General features: G+C 44.3%; 1 protein-coding gene across 2 annotated transcripts in view; it reads right to left on the bottom strand.

Moving 5' to 3' along the window:
- The window catches only part of SND1 (staphylococcal nuclease and tudor domain containing 1), a 413,629-nt gene extending 406,387 nt beyond the window's left edge, over positions 1 to 7,242 (bottom strand). For both annotated transcript variants that reach the window (XM_080819055.1, XM_080819056.1), the window contains exon 1: positions 6,925 to 7,242. In XM_080819055.1, the coding sequence (XP_080675181.1) occupies positions 6,925 to 7,002 (78 nt within the window). In that variant the 5' untranslated portion in view covers positions 7,003 to 7,242. The remainder of the gene's footprint in view (positions 1 to 6,924) is intronic.
- Positions 7,243 to 20,690: the final 13,448 nt, after the last annotated feature.

The raw sequence follows: 20,690 nt of genomic DNA, 5'->3' as shown, positions 1-20,690 counted from the left end.
CTATCCACCACCTCTAACTCACTCCGCTACCCAGTCACTTAGTCTAATTCAAATTCTAACCCCCTCATCTTCTACAGTACAAAAACCACATTTCACATTTCATCTACTGTCTCAGGAGAAAAAAAAAAAAAAAAAACAAGCAACGGGAACAGAAAACATGTTTCATTGCGGGATAAGCAGCAACTCAAAGTGAAGCCTGCCATACGGTAGATTTCTCAGTTTTGATTCATCTTGCATTATAAGGTTTCTTATACAATCACAGCCTTTGGGGACTGTTAGAAGTTTAGAGACTGAGTTTACCACTTCATTTAAGAAAGAAAGAGTCTGAGAAGTGAAATCTCTTACCCCACATCACCCATGTGGAGAATAGCACCTCCTGGGCTAGAACTGTTTCCCCTGAATCCTAGGCCAATCTCTCTTCTCTGCCAAGCTGCTTCCCAAAGATAATATTAATAAATTGGGTTTATTAACTTTAGGCACAGACTCTCCCATCTTTTCACTTCCTCCTCTTACACAAGAGGGTGGTGTTACAAGATCATCCCAAGAAGACTACTTCCCATATAGAAGCTAAAGCACGTCAAAACGTGTTAAGGAATAAGAGGGGAGATGGTGCCTTAAATCACTCATCATAAGCAAATAAAGAGAAAATGTGCCAAGCCCAGTTTATATCATAGACTGAACATCTGAAAAATGACATCCAAAGGCATCACCTAAATTTTCCTTAGATTTTTACCTATGAAGTTGTTTTACTTCCTAATTTTCAAAAAATGTCAACTGAAACTACTGTTTTTCCCTAAACATTAGAGCTAAGTGTGAAAAACTTAGTTTATCATATTGAGTCTCACTGAAAGTTAAGTGAAATCCCACAACACTCCATCTGCATCAAATGTTCACAACCTGTGATTCTGCATCAATTTCTACTGTAAAAACAAAGTGCATATGTCAGTCTCCCAAGAGAGGAATTAGCAACAGAAACCGGGTATCTCTCCATAAGCCCCTGAAGAGTTGAATCTCTTTACTTCATGCCTTGTCTGGGAAAAGGCAACAAATTTCCTACAATACTTAGCTATGCTATTCCTTGAAGAAACAAAATAAAATAAATCCAAAGACCAGATTCCAAAGGATATCTACTGCACCCTCTCCTAGAACCACACCTGTCAGCTGGACAGCTAGTCCACACCAGTGAGTACACAACAGGCCTTAGAACCTTCAACTCATTTCCCAAATGTCACACTCCAAGTAAAGCGAGGCACAGACCCCATCAAATCATTTGCCCACTTATTATACCAGTACTGATCACTACCCAGCCTCAGGAGTCTCCCCTCATGTTAATAAGCCACATTATGCATGAGCTAGTTCCCTCCTGACCATTAGTTTGAGCTAGGAAGCACGCTACTTTGCTTTTCACCATCACTGTCACTAAAGCTTGCTAGGTTAAAAGTGCTGCCAGAGGCCAGAGCAGCAGAACATTCCATGTAGTAATAAAATGCTAACAGAACTATAAACAACAACAAATTGTACATGCTATTTGACTCTCACTGAGCCTGCTCCTGGCATTAATCTTTTCAGCTAAGTACCCTCCACTGAAAGGTGGTGACCTTAGGAATACACAGAACTGGCTGACAGGAAGTCAAAAAACCTTAGTCTTGGCCCTGTAAGGAACATGAATATGACCAAGAGCAAGTATTTTTTTTTTAATCAGTTTCTCACTATTTACACTGAGTTAATGTCAGCTATCGATCTCACCAGCATACCAGGACACCAACCACCTCTACTGCCTTTCTGCCTTCTATCACCCCAAAACACATAATAGCAGCTCAGGTTCAATCCATACCATTTATATTCTGTGTAAATTGAAGGAATTAAAGAGCTACTATAAAAACACTGAAGATAAACATTAGTGGGGACCCTACAGCTTTTGCACTTGCTGTTCCCTCTACCAAGAACACACTTCCCTTACGGCTGGTTCTCCGCTGTCCGTCAGATCTCAGCACAAATGCTAAGAGAAGCCTTTCCTGAACACCTTCTCTATGGGAGCCATCCCTATCCTTGCTCCCAGTCATTCTGTCTCGTTCCCCAGAAATCACTATCTTATAATATCATGCTTATTTCTTGTTTACCTTTTTATTGTCTGTCTCCTCTATAAATCATAGGGGCAGGAATCTGATCTACTTTTTACCACTGTTTCTCCAATACCCACACAAAGCTTGACACAGCAGATGATCAATAAAATTTATTCAAGGAAGAAAGGAAGTATGACTGCTCATCATTCTGTATCATTAGCACATGGCAGCAGCCACTGTTAGCATGACTAGAGCCACCTGGATGCTTTCTTTTCATACAGGAAAAAACTGACAGAAAACATTTAAGATACAGTAGAAACTGAGTGCTCCTTTACTTACAATCTTGACTGAAAGCTACTATGCTCACCTGCTGAGAAGTGGGCAATTTTAAGACTACAGGGAAAAGCCTTCCATCCTATTCTACCTAGTTCTTTGCAAATGGCTCTACTAAATACTGTTATTCAGCTACCTTGTCCCTGAGTAGTAGAGTAAGAGTACTTAAGTAGGCTAGGAAAGATGTTTTTTTCTTTCAGTCTGCATGAGCTCAGTGCACGTAGGAAGGAACAGATCAATGGACTACTACTCTTTGTCCCCACTACACTCTGGAAAGACACATACTTCTTAGTTCAGAAACCTAAGAAACAGCTAGCTATAATAATCTAAATTACAGGTATCATTTCCTACAAGCTGCATACTGGAGAAATTTTCACTAAGCTACTCACCAGGAAGTCTACATTCCACTTTAGAACAACCTGGCAGCACAATTCCTGGTGAAGGAGGAAACTGTGGCCATCTCCTCCTTTTGATGCCCCTCTGCCTTAGTCACCCAGTGAGAATCATGGTTCTTAGCCTAAAACTAAAGACTGGCAGAGCGATTCCTTTCTCCTTTAGACAAGTAAATGGAGCAAGGTGAAAATGAACGGAGATTTGGCATTGTCCTCCCTTTGGCCTTTCACACCATAAGCAGGGTAAGATATGCTACTTCCACCAGCTGCTTCTGATAAGCGCAAAAGATTCCAGAACTGTGGCAGACTCATTCTGCTGTCCTGAAAGCAACCCGTGTGACTCCTGCTTGAGAAGACACGCAAACACATGGAGTTAGAATGGGAAAGTTAGAGTGAAAAGACAGAAAAGGGATCTAGCCCCAAAGCGGAAAGTGAATCAGCCATCTCTAAGTAGGGGCTAAATGGAGCGACCAAATTTTATACCAAGTACCCCAAGACTTCTCGCAGTCACATCTATTTAACATGTGCTGATAATAATCTATTGCAGCTAAAGAAAGTCTAGCAAATTATTCAAAAAAATCCAGAGTTGGAATCTTTCAGGGTTTTGAGAAAATAGTATCTGATTTGACGGGGACATTCACTTTTCCAGGTTATATTTTCTCTGCCCACACACTTGCCAGTCTCATCCCAACTCAGGAAATATAAATCCACCTTCAGTTTTTCCATCATCCTCACTGCCTTTGCAGTAACAGAACAGCTCCAAAATGCTTGTGTCAACTTACTGCCCACTTCCTCCTTAAACGCATTCCAGAACCAACTCTGTTTCTGTCCCTTTGCTCCCACTCTCAAAAGCAGACACAGTCTCTATTGTCACCATCATTTTTTTAAAACTGGTCAAATGCAAAGGCTTTTTACAACTTGATTTCTTTTTTTTTTTTTTTAAGATTTTATTTATTTATTTGAGAGAGAGAGAGAGAGAGAGAGAGCGAGCGCGAGCATGAGAGGGGAGAAGATCAGAGGGAGAAGCAAACTCCCCGTGGAGCTGGGAGCCGATGCGGAACTTGATCCTGGGACTCCAGGATCATGACCTGAGGATGGCAGTTGCTTAACCAACTGAGCCGCCCAGGTGCCCTACAACTTGATTTCTGAGTTCTTTCTTCTTTAACCTTAAAAAGAACACAGGACTTACTAGGATTAGAAGGTAGAGACCAGAAGAAACTCGCACCTTCCATGGCTCTATAACCCGATTTTCGCCCCCCAAAAAGAGGAAGGACGATTCCTTTTCACTGCAGAGTTCATCCCTATACCGTTTCAGATCGGCAGCTCAGCCTGAGTCCAGACAATTATGGAGGGTTCCCCTGAAAAGCACAATGCTGATTAGTCAGTGTTCCAGGTTCTACCCGTCTCCCTAAAGGCAGTAACTACTTTCCAATTCACAAGACTATTTCCTTCTCAGTTTCCTGTCACAGAACTCCATTTTCATTTGTAGAGTTCTTACGAAGCAGTTCCTAGAACCACTGGAAATGATTACTCTCCAGGAAAGTACAACTTTGCTTAGCAGAAGAGCTTCACACAGAGCAATTTGCCAGTGGTCGATTTCTCATTCCAAACAAGGCTTCTGCTCCTGGCACAGATATGCCTGTTGCCCGGCAGTTCACCTGGCTTCCTTCCCCTAACCCCTACCTGCAACTCACCCACCCATCCCTGCAATTTGGTCACAGAAAAGAACAGAAAAGAACAGACTTTTTGATGGCTGAATTTTCTTGTGAGTGTGTGTGTGTGTGTGTGTAAGATTTTAATTTATTTGAGAGAGAGAGAAAGAGCACAAGCTGGGGAAGAGGCAGAGGGAGTGAGAGAGGCAGGCCCCCAACGAACAGTGAGCTGGATGCAGGGCTCAAGCCCAGGACCCTAGAATCATGACCTGAGCCAAAGGCAGTTGCTTAACTGACTGAGCACCCCCCTATCCCGGTGCCCCACAAGGGCTGAATTTTCAAAGCTTCCTCCCAGATTCAAATGTGTCTTCCACACCACACTCCTATGCACATAATGACCATAAGCACCAAATGAAGTCACTCACCACAATAACAGCTCCAGGATAAGACAAGGAGTAACATCTAATCTTTCCTCAACTTGATTGCACTTTCCTGCAATTTTGTGGTCACGCATCACTGGCCCCACCCTCCACTAAAGTCATGCCCTGGAGGCAGAAGCAGCATAGCATGATGTCCAAGAGCACATGCTGTGGCAGACAGACCTGGGTTCAAGTCCCAGCTCTGGCTCTTACTGCCAGTGAACGTGCCTGTCCTTGGGTGAACTTCTTTCTAAACCTTAGATTACACATCTGTAAACTGTAACCAATAATACTATCTACTTGTTAGGTGTTATAAATGAGTGAATACAAACAAAATACTCAACACAAGACACGACCCTTAATAAATAAGTGATTGTAGATATTCGGTATCCATAGGGGTAATCTGTGGGCACGGTCACCTCATAGAATCCAGATGCCCTGGAAGCCTTTAGCATTAATACAAGCAAAAATATATCCAGCCTCATTCCACTCCTACCCCACAAATGAGGGGGACCTTTAAGAAAAATTCAAGCCTTAGTGAAGGAAAAAATTCAGAAAGATCCACTCAATGCTGCCAATCCCACCACTCTACCACCAAGCGATGCTGTGTTCTTATGGTGAAGGGAAAGATCAGTGCAAATGAAAAAACTAACGTAAGAGAAGCTACTCATGGGACAGATCAAGATTCAAAGAGGCAAAAATATGTGGACCTTGGAAATTCCCTTCTCCCTCAGCTTCTAATAAATTCTGACTTTCCACTTACGCATAAAAGAGAAAAGCAATAATGAAAACCCTGGGAATCTCACCTGGTGATGGAATATTACTTAAGAAATGAAATGAATACATGAGAATTAGGCTGGAAAAAAAATCTCAAAAATTTACACACACACACACACACACAAGCTAAAGAACATTTTAACCCTGACAGACAATGAGCCAAGAAAACAGAATGTGTCTTAAACTTTCAGCAACTGCAAAAAATAACTGTGGAACTTTGAGAGAAAATGTCATAAAGGATATCTGCTGTTCCAGAAGAAAGTCAGTATTGAGGTCTGAAATGTCCCAAAGTCTATTAGGTGTAGTGGGAAGGAAAGGACACGTTCCTGTTAACAGGAAAATCTGTTAACAACCAAGAAATGTCAAGTTCCAAGATCTGGGAGGGTTCAGGGGAGAACAGAGGTGACAAGGGATAAAGAGAATTTATATTACAAAATTATCATGGAGCCAGAGGTAAATTTTTTAAAAATTAGTCTGGCACGGTTTTAAATTCAAAATTCAAGAATGTAGGGAGTGAGGGGATATAAAATCAGGCAGAATCTAGTGCTGGGGCCGTGGACTGGGAATGGGAACACTTGGGCCCCGGTCCTGGCCCCGTTCCAAGCCACCACGTGATGACCTTAGGCAAGTCACTGCCCTCTTCAAACCAGTCTCCTTACGTGTAAGGGGTGAGGAAACAATAACGATCGCTAAAATTCCTACTGGCCTAGCATTTAAGGGCCAAAAGGAGAGGGAGAACAAATATAAGAGCTTACAGGACTACACACTTAACAGAAGAGGTGGAGAGAAAAGGAATATGAGGGCCAAAGAGCGAGAAAACTTGGTAATAAGTAAGTGAGCGTCAGTGAAAACTGAAAAGCTTCAAGATGGCCAAATACGCTTAGTTTCAGGGAAGTGCGGATGTCAGGATCTCGAAAAGCTGCACACTGCTCAGCAGATGTCAAAATGAACAGAAGAACGGGGGGATGGGAAAGCAGATATAAACTTATGATCTCCGTTAATCAATCAAGTCACCGATCTGTCCTGGTAAACACCAGATCTGAGTGCCGCGACCACGGAAATCACTGCGAACCCTGGTGCCAGGGTGTCCGGGAAGCAAAGTACCAAGGGGATTCCGTGTTGGGTACCGTCTAGGAAAGGAATTCCGAGAATGGGTGAAAAGTAAGAAAAGAGACAGAGGAAAGGGGATCTGGGAGACCATGCAGACTGGCGGAAGGGGAAGAGGAGCCAGCGCCAAAACCCGCCCGAGGGTGGGCGGTGGGGTCAGTGTCCCGGGCCCCGCTCTCACCATCTTGACGATGCCCCGCTGCACGGTGGGGACCGCGGGTCCCCCGGAGGTGCCGCCGCTCTGCGCGGAGGAGGCCATGTGTGGAGATGGAAAGGCAGCAAATAAGACGGTGGGCCGGCTTGGAGCTGTCAGTATGGGTGTCGGTGTTGGTGGGAGGCCGCCGCTGCAGTGAGCTGGCAAGCGACGGGTTTCGGGCGATGGACGGCACGGACTCGCCGGGCGCTCACGAGAGCAGCAGCGGGACTGGGAGCGAAAGAGGAGACGCGTTCTCCGCCGCCGCCACACGTTCTACTCGCCGCGCAAGCGTGCCAGAGCGCCACCGCCCTCCGGCCAATTAGCGCCTAGAGCCCGCCGGACCTCAAACCAATAGGCACCCTGCTCGCGGAGCCCCGCCCTTTAGTCAAAAAAGGGGAGGCAAGCTCCAGGAAGCGCTGAAAGAGCTGATTTGCAGTGACGGGCTAAGTATGGGGCGGGACTTCCGGGGCAGCCGTAGTAGGTAGTGTCGGGAGGTGTAGTGGGAAGGAAAGGACACGTCAGCATCTGGCCGCGGGGCGCGGGGGGCCATGGGAACCCCGGGGGCGGGGCCAGCCTCGCCCTCCGTTCTGGCCCCGCCTATTGCGCTCCGCCCCGCGGGCCACCGGGGAGCCCACGTGGACTGCAGATTTCCTGAAGGGCGCACCCGGATTGGGGAGTGCGGATTGGGGAATCCGGAGCCATGAAGGCCAAGACCTGAAGGGATATCCGTACCGGCTGCACACCTAGTTCCGACATTTTACCTCCGCTAAAAGTGTGGGGGGAACTTGGAAAAGTCTGAGCATCGTGAAATCTACGGTTGTTGGTGCTGACCGGCAACGCGGCCGGGCGCGCTCCCTGTCTTCGGGAGTGTGTGTGTCTCGCTCGTATTTGTGTCGCCGGTGTCTCGCACTTGTAAGGCTCTTGTTCGTTGGTGGGAGAATTGTCTCTTAGAGGGTGATGTGCCTTGTGCACGCGGGAGAATGACCCTCGTTTGGGGGCTCTTCCTAGTCACCGATGAAGTTAGGGAAAGTCTTGGTACCGACGCTCCCTGTTCCCGGACGAGAGAGTCCCTAGACCGCTTGTGATGAACCACACCTCCCCCAACCTCCGGATCCCTGCCCTTACCCCGCCCTAGTCTCTTTGAGATAAAGAGATTGGGGAAGCGGTGCAGAGCAAGGGCATACAAATGTTTAAATGAATGTTTGGAGACAGCTAATACTTGTCCTGTGCCCACTATGTGGAGCCAAGAACCTTTCCTTTAAACCACTTGATCTTCAAATCTGGCTCTACACTGCAGACACCACTTCCCCTGTAGGTCTTTTGAGAAGAGGTTGTCTATGCTTCCACACTTTACATATCCCAGGGTCAAGTTTTGGGGATCAGCATCTGCCTAGGTCCCTAGTGCTCTCCCTTGCATCCCATTAATTTGCCACTCTCTTAAAACAACAACTTTGTGAAGGCTCATTCCACCTGATTTATACCACTATCTCATTAACGTGGTTTGTCTTCTCTGCCTCAACTGCCACCTTGTCATTGTTTGAAATCAACACCTGGTGAGAACTTCTCCACCCAGTGACCCTGAAGAACTTAAACATTTATGAACCTGGCTTGCCCAATACCCTGGAATCTGAGCTCCTTGACCTCATCTTCAGTAAACTTGACCTCTGTGCCAGTTTAGCCACCCTCTTCAATACAGATGAAGTATGGCAATGGTTCCATAGCTGAAATTGTAAACTCCAGACCCCCCCACTCTCTGGTCATAATCACTAACCTTTCTCTCTTCTCATTCAGTTACTTCTTTTATACCTTGTATAGTTATCTACTGCTGCAGAATAATTTACCCCAAAATTTAAGTATTAAGCAATGAGCATTTATTATCTCACAGTTTGTGCCAGGCACTGGCATATAATAGGTGTTTAGTTAATGCTAGCCAAATGTTGATGTGGACTATACAGGTTAACTGTTGCGTGCCAGGATTTCATTCCATCCTCAGTAAAAATATTAAATACATACAATAGTTATCCCTATTTTACAGATGAAGAGAATTAATTTAAATCTGTATGACTTAGCTGAGTGCCTTTACCTCAAGATCTCTCACAAGGCTACCATCAAGGCATCCGTGGTAGCTGTGGTATCATGAAGGTCTGTTATCTGACCGTGAGGATCTGCTTCCAAGCTTACTCATGTCATCATTGGAAGGATTCAGTTCCTCAGGAGCTTTGGACTGAAGGCCTCCGTTCCTTGCTAGTGGGTCTCTGCATGGGCCAACTCACATGGTAGATGGCTTCTGTCAGAGGAGGCAAATGAGAGAGCAAGAGAGGACAAGCAAACCAGTCCTTCTGAACCTAATCTCAGAAGTAACATCGCTTTGGCCATATGCTATTCATTAGAAAAGTCTCTCCGTTGGGCCCACCCTCAAGGGGAGAGGCTTACACAAGAACATGAATACCAGGAGGCAGGATCACTGGCGATCATCTTAGAGGCTGCCAATCACACAGCATTCTTTAGCTTTACATAGAATTCAAAGTCCCTTAACCTCTGTATGTTTAAAATCAGTTCCCTTCTGCTTTCTCCTGGATGCTTGGTTAGCCTCTGTCATTTTTGCCCCCTCCTCTCAGTATCCTCATCCCTGTTGTCTTCCATTGGTAAATAGTAAAATAAAAACCAGTCTGTTTTAAACCTCTTTTTCTTTTAACGCCAATTCCACTGGCTCCTACACTCTCATATAGTGATAAGCCTTCTACCTGGGAGAGATAATTAAAGCCATCAAGAACGCCCTTCATTTCCCACACCAGATCTGAAAACTTACCTTCCTTCTCATTCCTCATCTTCTCCCTTGTTACAAAGAAAAAACATCCTCCTACTGCTTAGTCTACCCCTCCATCTATGTTCTGGTTCTACCCTCTTCACCTTGTCAAGGACTCTCTCTCTCTCTCTCTGTCTCTCTTTTTAATTTAAGTGATTTCCACACCCAGAGCGGGCCTTGAACTCACAACCCCAGGATCAAGATTCATAAGCTCCACCGACTGAACCAACCAGGTGCCCCAAGGACTCTCCTCATAGATAATTATTCCCTCTCCTGTTTTTATAGCTTCTCAGTTAATCCTGGATTCTTCTTATTAGCATTTAAATATTCTCAAAGTTCTTGCATAGTGAAAATAAATAAATCTTTCCTTTATTCCACATCCCTCTTTTAGTAGCTCTTCTCCCCTCACCCCACAGGCAAACCCTCTTGGCGAAATTTTTTGTCTGTTGTCTCCGTCATCTTCACCCTACATTCAATCATCAGCACACTGCACTCTATTGCTCTTATTAATTTACTGAAACTGTTCTCTTGAAGGTCAATACTGACCTAATCACTACATTCAGTGAACAATTTTCACACCTCACTTCGCTGAGCCCTCTATAAAATTTGACAATATTTGTTCCTTGAAATGCATTTTTCCTTCGCATATTCCTCATATTCTTCCCATCTATCTAGCTGTTCCCCCTTATCTCCGTTGTGAATGACTCCTCTTTTGCTTGCTCTTAATATGGATGTTCCTCTGGCTTCTTCTCAAGGCATCTTCCTTTCTAATTGGAAACATTCTTCCTAAGACATCTTCGCCACTCCGCTGACTGCATGCTAAAGATTCCCAAATATAGGCATATAACTCCTGTTAAAATCTCTCTTGAGCTCCAAATCCTGTGTTCAGCAATACTCTGGATATCTGCCCATGGCTGTCAGCTTGGGAGTTGAAATTCAACATGTCTCACAAGGAACTCAGTATCTTTCCTCCCAAACCCGCTCTTCCCTAGTATGCATCACCACCCAAATAATGACACCAAAAGTTACCCAGTTGCAAACCAGAAATCTGGAGATCATCACCTTCCCACTTCTTAGTCGACCTCTGAAATCTGTTAGATCCACAGGGGCATAATCTATCACACATGCCCTGGAAACAGACCGCCAAGTTATATAGTATCTCTATTTGATGGCTGTATCTTCTGTAAAATAAAGATGATAATAGAACCTACCTCCTAGGGCAGTTCTGGTCTTAAGGGTTACATGAATTAGTATATGTTAAACACGTAGAACACTGTCTGAATCATCTTTGTGTTAAATGCTTCATGGTTATTATTAAAAATCTATTGCTTAAACTTGGCATATTGGCATATTTTTTATTTGGACTGCTATATAGGCTTATAATAGAGCTCCCCAACAACAGTCTTCCTTACCCACACCCCATTCATTCTTCCTGCTGCAGCCAAAGTGACATTTTTTTTAAAGATTTATTTTTTTTATTTGAGAGAGAGGGAGCACACACGTCCAAGGGAGAGAGAGGGAGAGAAGCAGACTCCTTGCCGAGCACAGAGCCCAATACAGCCTTGATGCAGAGCTTGATTCCTGGCTGGAGCCCACAACCCTGAAATCATAACCCAAGCCAAAATCAAAGAGTCAGATGCTTAACCAATTGAGCCACCCAGGAGCCCCAGAGTGACTTTTCTTATGCCACTTTCTCTTCTCCTCAATTCCCTCCTATGATTTCTTCACACCAGATCTCCTCTCATAGTTCTACTGTCAAACAGCTACACAAGCAAAGTGAACTTGGTTTTGTTCTGTCTAGGAAGCCCTCCTTTGCCTTCAGGCATTTTTGCGTACTTTTGTGTCTGCCCCATCACTCTTTCCACCCCCTCTGTCCTCCTCTCCACCCCCACTCACTTCACAGGGCTACCACCTCTCCATCCTTTAATTTCCCACTTAGAAATCACAGTGCCTCCCCTGAAAGGCATTGAGAAGAATGACAGGTTTACTTCTTTTTTTCCTCCTATTTTTGGTCTATCAAAGCACTTGTCAGATCAGAACATAATTGTCTCTTTGCCCTCTAAAATGTCATGAGACTCAGTCTGATTTATTTACAGTGAATTCCCAGCCCAATGTCTGGTACAGATAGCTGGTCAGTCAATATTGGTTAATAAATGAATGAGAGAAAAGCATTATCATACACATTTTACCCATAAGGAGCTAGACACTCATGTAGGATGTTTGTTGAAGGTCACAGAGCTAATAAGTGGCGGACAAAGGATTTGACACCAGTTCTTGTGACTCTAAAGGTCATGATCAATTTGCTTTTATAGGAAAGAAAGAGACTTTGATCTTCCTTAGAAGTAGATTTGGGTCACTTCTGTGCCCAGGCAGCATCAGACCAGAAGGGTGAACTGAGCGTTGAGCAGCTATAGAAGTGAGAAAGCCTCACTTCCTCTCAAGAAAGCTAATAAGAAGCATTTGCTGGTTTGGAAACATGGAGGAGATTGCATTGCTGGTTTCTGTCAGTGGAATGTAGTAAGAACTCTAGCTCCTGGTCCTAATTGTACACCCCAATCCGTTGCTTGGAGCCAGGCCTAGAAGGGCCTAAGCTGTCTCTCAGTTATAAAGCAGCTCCTTGGAGAAGGATCAAAATTCAGATGCGTGTGGATGGGGTAAAAAGCCAGAGTACAAATTTCTTTCCCTCCAGCAACCCTCACTCCCACCTCTGCACAGAAAACACACCTGCTGTAAGATGTCTCTAGGTGGTCCTCAGACAGGATTCAGGCGTTTTTTTATGAAGGGTGCCCTGAGTATATTTTATTTTTTAAAGGATCTATGTTTGTGACTTTTATGTATACTGGCAAGATTTTGAAAATGTATTTAATTTTGTAATATTTACCAATGATTTATTTACAAGCTATTTACTCAATTAAGTGGAGGTGCTTACAAAAAAGAGAGAGACTTCAGGTCCTTAAAGGTGACTCCTTCTGTGTGGTGGAGAACACACACTCACACACGCTCTAGAGATGGACAAGATTCATTTAAAAAAACAAAACACCTTGCTTCCTGTACTCCTTTGAGAGAAATTTTTCTTTATTTTTAAGACTATTTCATTATTTGAGAGAGAGCGTGAGTTGGGGGAGGATCAGAGGGAGAGGAAGAAGCAGACTCCCCATTGAGCAGGGAGCAGGGAGCCTGACAAGGGGCTCAATGCCAGGACTCTGGGATCATGATCTGGGCCGAAGGCAGACCCTTAACTGGCTGATTCACCCAGGTGCCCTGAGAGCAATTTTTTTAAAAAGATTTTATTTATTTATTTGGGAGAGCAAGAGAGAGTCAGAGAGAGCACAAGGGTGAGACATAGCAGAGGGACAGAGGGAGTGGGAAAAGCAGACTCCCCACTGATCAGGGAACCCTACCTGGGGCTCTATCCCTGGACCCTGAGATCATGACCTGAGTAGAAGGCAGAGGCTTAATCAACTGAGCCACCCAGGTGCCCCACTTTGAGAGCAAATTTAAGAACTATATCCCCAGTAGTAATAACAACCAAAATACATAGAGCACTAAACATATACACCAAACAGACTTTGTGCTAAATGCTTTTATCGGCAGTACATGATTTAATCCGTAGACCAGCCCTATGAAATGGATATAATCAATCTCTTTCTACAAAGGACAATAATGCTTAGAAGAGGTAAGCAGGCAACTCTAGATCAAGAGCTAATAAGGGATGGGGTCAAAATTTGAGCCCAGAACTTTCTGACCATAGTCTGCTCATAACTATTTGACTAGCCTGCTTCTAAGGTGACCAAACAGGCCCTCCTCACTTGAGACCAGCACTTGTAGGATCTAGAGGCTGGACGAAGGAAGAGTTTTCAACTCTCTAGTAGCTTCCCCCCACACTGATAACCTGGTGTTCTTTCTAAACTGCAAATCTTGTAACACAGAATCCCTCCTCAACATTGCAGTGGCTCACTTTCTGTTTCAGGATGGTTTCAACTCCACCGAGTAGGACATGAGGCCCTTACCATCTGGCCCTGACCTAATTTTCCTCCTTCTCTTCCTTTTTCTCCTCCTCCTTTTTGAGTTTGTTGTGGACTGAAGTGTGTCTTCCCCAGATTCATATGTTGAAGCCCAAACTTCCAGTGTGACTGTATTTGGAGACAGGGCCTTTGTGGAAAAAATGAAAGTTAAATGAGGTTGTAAGAGTAAGACCCTCCCCTCACAGGGTTGGGTCCTTAAAGAAGAGGAAGAGACCAGATCTCTTTCTCTCTTTCTCCCTGCAGATGCACAGAGGAAAGGCCACATGAGGACACGGTGAGAAGATGACCATCTGCAAGCCAGCAAGAGAGTTCTCACCAGAACCACCCTGACAACTTGATCTTGGACTTCTAACGTCCAGGGCTCTGAGAACACATTTCTGTTTTTTAAGCCAGCCCCTGTGTAGTATGTTGTAATGGCCGTCCACACTAATACAAAGTTTCACCGTACATTTACTTAAAAGAAAAGCCTCGCAAACCCAAGTTGTCCAGATCAGCCCTGGTCAGAAGAACTTTCCATGATGATGGACTCCTCCACGTATGCTCTGCCCAACACAATTGCCACTAGCTACCTGTGGCCAATGAGCCCTTGAAATCTGGCTAGTGCAACTGAGGGACTGAATTTTTCATATTACTTAATTTTAATTAATTTAAGTTTAAAGCACCCCGTGAGGCTAGTGACTAATGTATTACAGTCTAGGTGATTAAACTTGAATCTTGATTAAACTTGAATATCTGATACCATCATTTTCTACGTAAGTTTTAAATTAAGTGCTTTCTATATTTCTCATGTGCTCCAAAACTGATTAAAATGCATAATAACATAAGGCTCATTAAAAGAAAACTTAAGAAACAACAAATAAGTATATAACATTAAAAGAAAAACTTAAATCCTCTTTGAAAAAAAAGAAAGAAAAGAAACAATTTATCCTGTGCTTGGGACTTAGACATTGTTTCTCAAATCTTATGAACCTTAGAACAAAATTCATATCAACCTAAGAAAGATAATGTATTCTTCCCAATTGCCCTCTCTACATAGTAAGTCAACATAAAGGATTTATAAAGGTGTCATATACATTTATGCAACTATATGATAATTTGGGCAATGGTTTCAAAACTTTTAGTTAATGAATGGACTTTATACCCTGTCCTGTTGTCGTTTAAGGGTTAGACCAACCTTAATTCCATTCTCCCAAACACTATTCATCAGTGCCTCTAGGTTCTCAATAGCCTTAGATAATTGTATATTGATTTTTCTCCTGCTACAGCCATCATTTTAACCACCATCATGTTTTGTCACCTTGGACCCTCCCTGCCATAATTGAACCTCTAAGAAAAAAGACATAAGGACAGCTCCAGCCAGTGTGCCTTCTTTATCACAAGATAGCGTGCTGCTCTGAATCGCAGTCCCCTCTCTGCAAACTGAAACGATCAAGCTAGGACGGAATAGAAGGATTCCTTTTCCTCTATCCCTGCAATCCTGAAGTCTCTGGCTAGCAAACTCCAGAGTTAGGAACGTTTGAGCAAGGAATAGCAAACCATGTGACCCAAAGGCTAAGTATATATTTTTCTTTCACAGATCAAGAGGTTGGAGGCATCTGTTCAGAAGCTTAACCATTTCAGGGTGGGCATCTCCGTAATCCTCTTAGCTTTTCCCTTGTGGTTGCAAAATACCTGCTTCAGCTCCAGACACTGTAAGAAAAAGGCAAGAAAGAGGAAAGAGACCAGTACCAGAAGTATCTGCCCATTTTTATCAGGAAAGCAAAAGCCTTCCCAGAAGTCCCTGACCTAGGCCTCCCCCTGCGGCAGGGAAGGCTGAGACGGCCTTTCAGTTGTCAAGGGAGAAGGATTCCGGCATGGGTGCTGGGGCAGCCTGAGCACTGGGCATCTTCTTTGCCTCTGGCCCTGGTCAGTCCTTCCTGGAGCTCTGGCCTATTTCTAAGCCCCATTCCCTTTCTCAAGGGAGAATACAGTCCCCTCCTTCTTTCTAGACTAAAAAAGCCCAAAGCAGTAAGCCTGTGTTTCGTCTGTGCCGTCTCTGGACTTTAGCCCTCCCTATCACCTCCTCGACAAAAGGCCCTGCCGCTGTGGAGGGGAGGGATCGTGGACTCCCTCCACTGCTCTGCCTTCTCTGCCTGTGGAAAAGCCTTCCGTCTATGGTAGGCCAGAAGCACGTGTTGCGTGGCCCTGGGTGGCTCACTGTGGCCCCAGCAGCTCTTACTGCACCAGAAACCTCAGTCTAATTGTACCCAGGGCCCAGTGCCCTCCACTCTGATTGCCCTTCTATTCAGTGCAGTTACCGCTTTTCATACAAAATCTTCTGAGACACCTGCAATTAGAAGTGACTTCCACCTCCTCTGTATCCCAGGCCCCGTGGGTTCCACCTTCCCCGCTTTGTGCACTGTATTCTTCCTGTGTCAGAGTTATTTGTGCAACAGTTGAGCTGGCCTGGGAGCTTGTAACAGGCTCCTCTGAGTCTTGTTGGTTTTTGTGTTCCCCGTAGGCCCCTCACTGCCTGGTAAAGGATAAGTACTCAGTAAGTGTGTTTTGAATAAAACTGAAGTAGTCAGTTTGTTTGAATGACTGAGATGACTGACTGACTTTTCTCTTTTCGTCTCTTATTTCCATCACATATTTTTTCGTGTTTTCTGGAAATTGAAACTGAGAATGTCTGGGTATTTAAGGCAGAAGTGGGGATTATAGTGGGCATTGTCATCACTGGACAGCTCTAGACACAAGATAGTTCGTCTGAGGCGTGAATTTTTTTTTTAAGATTTTATTCATTTATTTTGACAGAGAGAGAGAGATCACAAATAGGCAGAGAGGCAGGCAGAGAGAGTGGGGGAAACAGGCTCCCCATGAGCAGAGAGCCCCAGGCAGGGCTCAATCCCAAGACCCTGAGATATGACCTGAGCCGAAGGCAGAGGCTTAACCCACTGAGCCACCCAGGTGCCCCTGAGGCATGAATTTTATTTAAGTTCTGCCCCGATTGTCTGTGTCCACACCCCTTCTGGAATCCTGGCCACCACATATACAATAACTTCTGTTTGCCCCTTGTCTTAGGGTTGACCAGTTGCAGAAACAGAAGAACTCACAATTGTTTGGTGACTTGAGTAACACAGAGGTATAACTCTCTCTCACAGAACAGCCCAGTCACATAGTCACTCAAGGGCCCAGACTGGTTGCAGCTCTTCTAGCCATCAGCAGGGACTCTAACAGAACTGTCCTTTAGAGTCAAGAGCAAAGGGAGACGGATCAGGAAATGATGCAGAGACATTTTGTGGAAGAGAAGAAGGACGATGAGATGGTCACGTTGGACATTCTCAATCTTGCACACGAAGTTAGGAGAACTTAGGAGTCGGAACACGGGTTGAGTCCCTGTGGGAGCCATGACCCCAGGACTAAAGATGAGGCCCTTTCCGGAGAGTCTGTGGCCTGGAATAGTCAGCAGCTGATCCAAACCCAGCCAGGACTCGAGTGGGTTAGCATGGTCCCCACCAGGACAGCCAGTGTCAGCTGTTAGAGTTGAGGAGCCCGAGGGATGGAGAGGAAGAATGGCAAGAGGTTAGGATCGGGATGAGAGGTGATGTGGGGCATGTGGGGCCAAGAAGAGGCGTAGGGGACTGGGCCCTGGGCTTGGGGAGCAAAGACAGGGTAGCTGGAATGTGTGGGCTTGGAGCTGCCAGCACTAAGCGACCAGAGTCCAGGCAGGTTTGTCATCTGCTGGGGGTGAAAGAGCAGGGGTGGAGCTGGGGCAAGAGGACAGGGTTCAGGTGGCAGCTTGAAGGGACTCATGGTCGGGGTCTGCTCAAGGTGAACTCCAGGACGAATGGGCATTTTTTTTTAAGATTTTATTTATTTATTTGACAGACAGAGATCACAAGCAGGCAGAGAAGCAGGCAGAGAGAGAGGAGAAAGCAGGCTCCCTGCTGAGCAGAGAGCCCAATTCGGGGCTCCATCCCAGGTCCCTGGGATCATGACCCAAGCCGAAGGTAGAGGCTTTAACCCACTGAGCCACCCAGACGCCCCATGAATGGGCATTTTTATCAGGTACCCTTTTCTGGATCTCCTCCAGCTTAATTCACTCAAAAGACAGCTATTTCACGTAAAAGTACATCCTACTTCAGCCACATTCTACATAAATACCAGAGACATTCTGATGTCAGAAAATCACCTCTGTTTTCTCATTACCCAAGTCCTTGTTTCACGTATTCGAGAGTGACATAAATTCCAATATGAAATGATTTTATGAAAAGGCAAGATAATTCTAAAATTAGAATTGTTGCTCAGCAGAGAGCAGCTAATAGAGTTTGCTCTCTTATGAGTACTTGAGAGGACAGGATGTTGCTTTATGCTGCAATTCAGACAGTCTAAACGACCATCAAGTTCTGTGATGTTTACATGCCTTTTTTTTTTTTTTTTAAGCATCTTTCTCAATACAAGGCTTTTGAGCAGTTTTCCTCTGTCTGGAGCTCTGTCCCTGCAACAAGAAACAAAATGGAAAAACTCTCTGCCTTCTGGGAGCTTCCATTTTAATATCAGAAAATTAGGATGGGATGATTATGATGGCTGAACTTTAAATTTGGATTAGAGGTATTTGCAACCAAGGCAAAAATAAAAAAGACACCTTAAGGTTATATACGTCTCTCTGTCTGATTAAAGGAAGTGCACTATTTTATGGGAAGAGACAAACATTTCCCTTGACGTTGAATTCTGGAAGGTTTCTATTACATGACTCTTATCTAAAGAGTAATCAGTGGGTAAGATAATGGGTGATGTTTTTAGGAGAGTTTTGAAAAACATGCAGAAGTGTGGCTCTTTCTTATAAGAAGTTCATACATAGAGGCGCCTGGGTGGCTCAGTGGGTTAAAGCCTCTGCCTTCAGCTCAGGTCATGATCCCAGGGTCCTGCGATCGAGCCCCGCCTCGGGCTCTCTGCTCCACAGGGAGCCTGCTTCCTCCTCTCTCTCTGTCTGCCTGTCTGCCTACTTGTGATCTCTGTCAAATAAATAAAGAAATAAAAATCTTCTTTAAAAGTTCATATATGATCTAAAGGAATACTATTGGATAGTATTTCAGTGAGAGTTTGCTAGGACACTGCAATCATTATAAAGAAAAAAATATGCTTGAAAAAAAGAGGGCAAATGTAACTAATTCTTTCTTTCCAGGTACTGAGAGTTAAACAAAACATTTAAGAAAGGGAAAATGAGACCTGTAATATTCTAAGTGGGTCGAGTGAAAATAATATTAAGGCATTCGCTAGCACATACCGTTTTGCTGAGGGAAGATATATGGAGAGGCTGTACAATTGGATTCCCTAAACTTGACATGACTCTGACCCTTCACTAAATCCTACCCAATCTCATCGTAAATTGGTTCAGAGTGTATAGAGAATAATCTGGATGTATACGAGGCTTCTAAAATTACTTAAGACTTTCCACTTGGCAATTCCACTGTGGGAAATTCCCAGGAAAAAAAAATGTCTCGGGTCAGGATGGGAGGAGTTCAAAGCAAGTGTTCTGACAGAGGGGTAGGGAGTAAGGGTACTGGGATTGTCAGAATATGAACTGTTTGTGAAACGTATACTTTGCAAAACTTGCAAGTTACATAATCTCTCCAAGTCTCAGTTTCCTTATCTGTAAGATAGGAATAAAAATAGAACTCATCTCATTAGGTTGTTCTGATAGAAGATGAGATAATGAATGAGAAGTTCTACTCACAGTGCCTGGGATCTAGGGAGCTCTTAATAAATTTGGTGAAGGGGCACCTGGGTGGCTCAGCAGCTGCCTTCGGCTCAGGTCATGATCCGAGGGTCCTGAGATCCAGCCCCGCTCCACTGGGAGCCTGCTTCTCCCTCTCCCACTCCCCCTGCTTGTGTTCCCTCTCTTGCTGTCTCTCTCTCTGTCAAATAAATAAATAAAATCTTTTTAAAAAGTAAGTTTGGTGAGAATGATAATGATGATGATGGTGGTGGTGGTGGTGATCTCGAACATTTGAAGTCACTCACAGTCCCAAAGATATGAAAATAACTAAGAAATGTGTGGTATGTAAACACAATGAAATACTAGGTAGCTATTAAAAATTACATGTGTGGGGGCGCCTGAATGGCTCAGTGGGTTAAGCCGCTGCCTTCAGCTCAGGTCATGATCTTGGGGTCCTGGGATCGAGTCCCGCATCGGGCTCTCTGCTCAGCAGGGAGCCTGCTTCTCTCTCTCTCTCTCTCTCTCTCTCTCTCTCTCTGCCCTCTCTGTCAAATAAATAAATAAAATCTTTTTAAAAAAATGACATGTGTGTAAACTGTCTTTATGGTGCAATGTAAAAACCAGGACGTCAAAGAATTCTGCATATTGATTATAACAAGGTAAGAAGAAATATCAGCATTAAAAATAACCCAACAGGGGGCACCTGGGTGGCTCAGTGGGTTAAGCCACTACCTTCGGCTCAGGTCATGATCCCTGGGTTCTGGGATCAAGTCCCGCATCTGGCTCTCGGCTCAGCAGGGAGCCTGCTTCCCCCTCTCTCTCTCTCTCTGCTTACTTGTGATCTCTCTCTGTTAAATAAATAAAATCTTTAAAAAAAAAAAAATAACCCAACAGAATTTTAAACAGAGCTTAATGATCTGTCAGTTTGCTAGCTACTGTCTAAAGTTCATAGCGAATTCTTTTTCAACTAAACCTAGTTCTCAGAGCCAAGAGATTAATTTCTTATTTTGAAAGAATCATTATATGATCATAAGAATCATTTTCTCATTTTATTGTGAACTGTAAGACACCAGGAAGACACCCCAAACAATGTACAATTTAGTGATTTATCACAAAGTGAACCCTAGTATAATTACCACCCAAGTCAAGAAAATGACAGCAGCATCCCCAGAACCCGCTTTCCTAATTATTGTTCTAAGTATGTATCTCAAAACGCTATAAT

This window comes from Martes martes, assembly GCF_963455335.1.
Source record: "Martes martes genome assembly, chromosome: 11".
NCBI lineage: Eukaryota > Metazoa > Chordata > Mammalia > Carnivora > Mustelidae > Martes > Martes martes.
The sequence above is the reverse complement of the archived record's forward strand: the minus strand, read 5'-3'. Positions and strand labels throughout refer to the sequence as shown.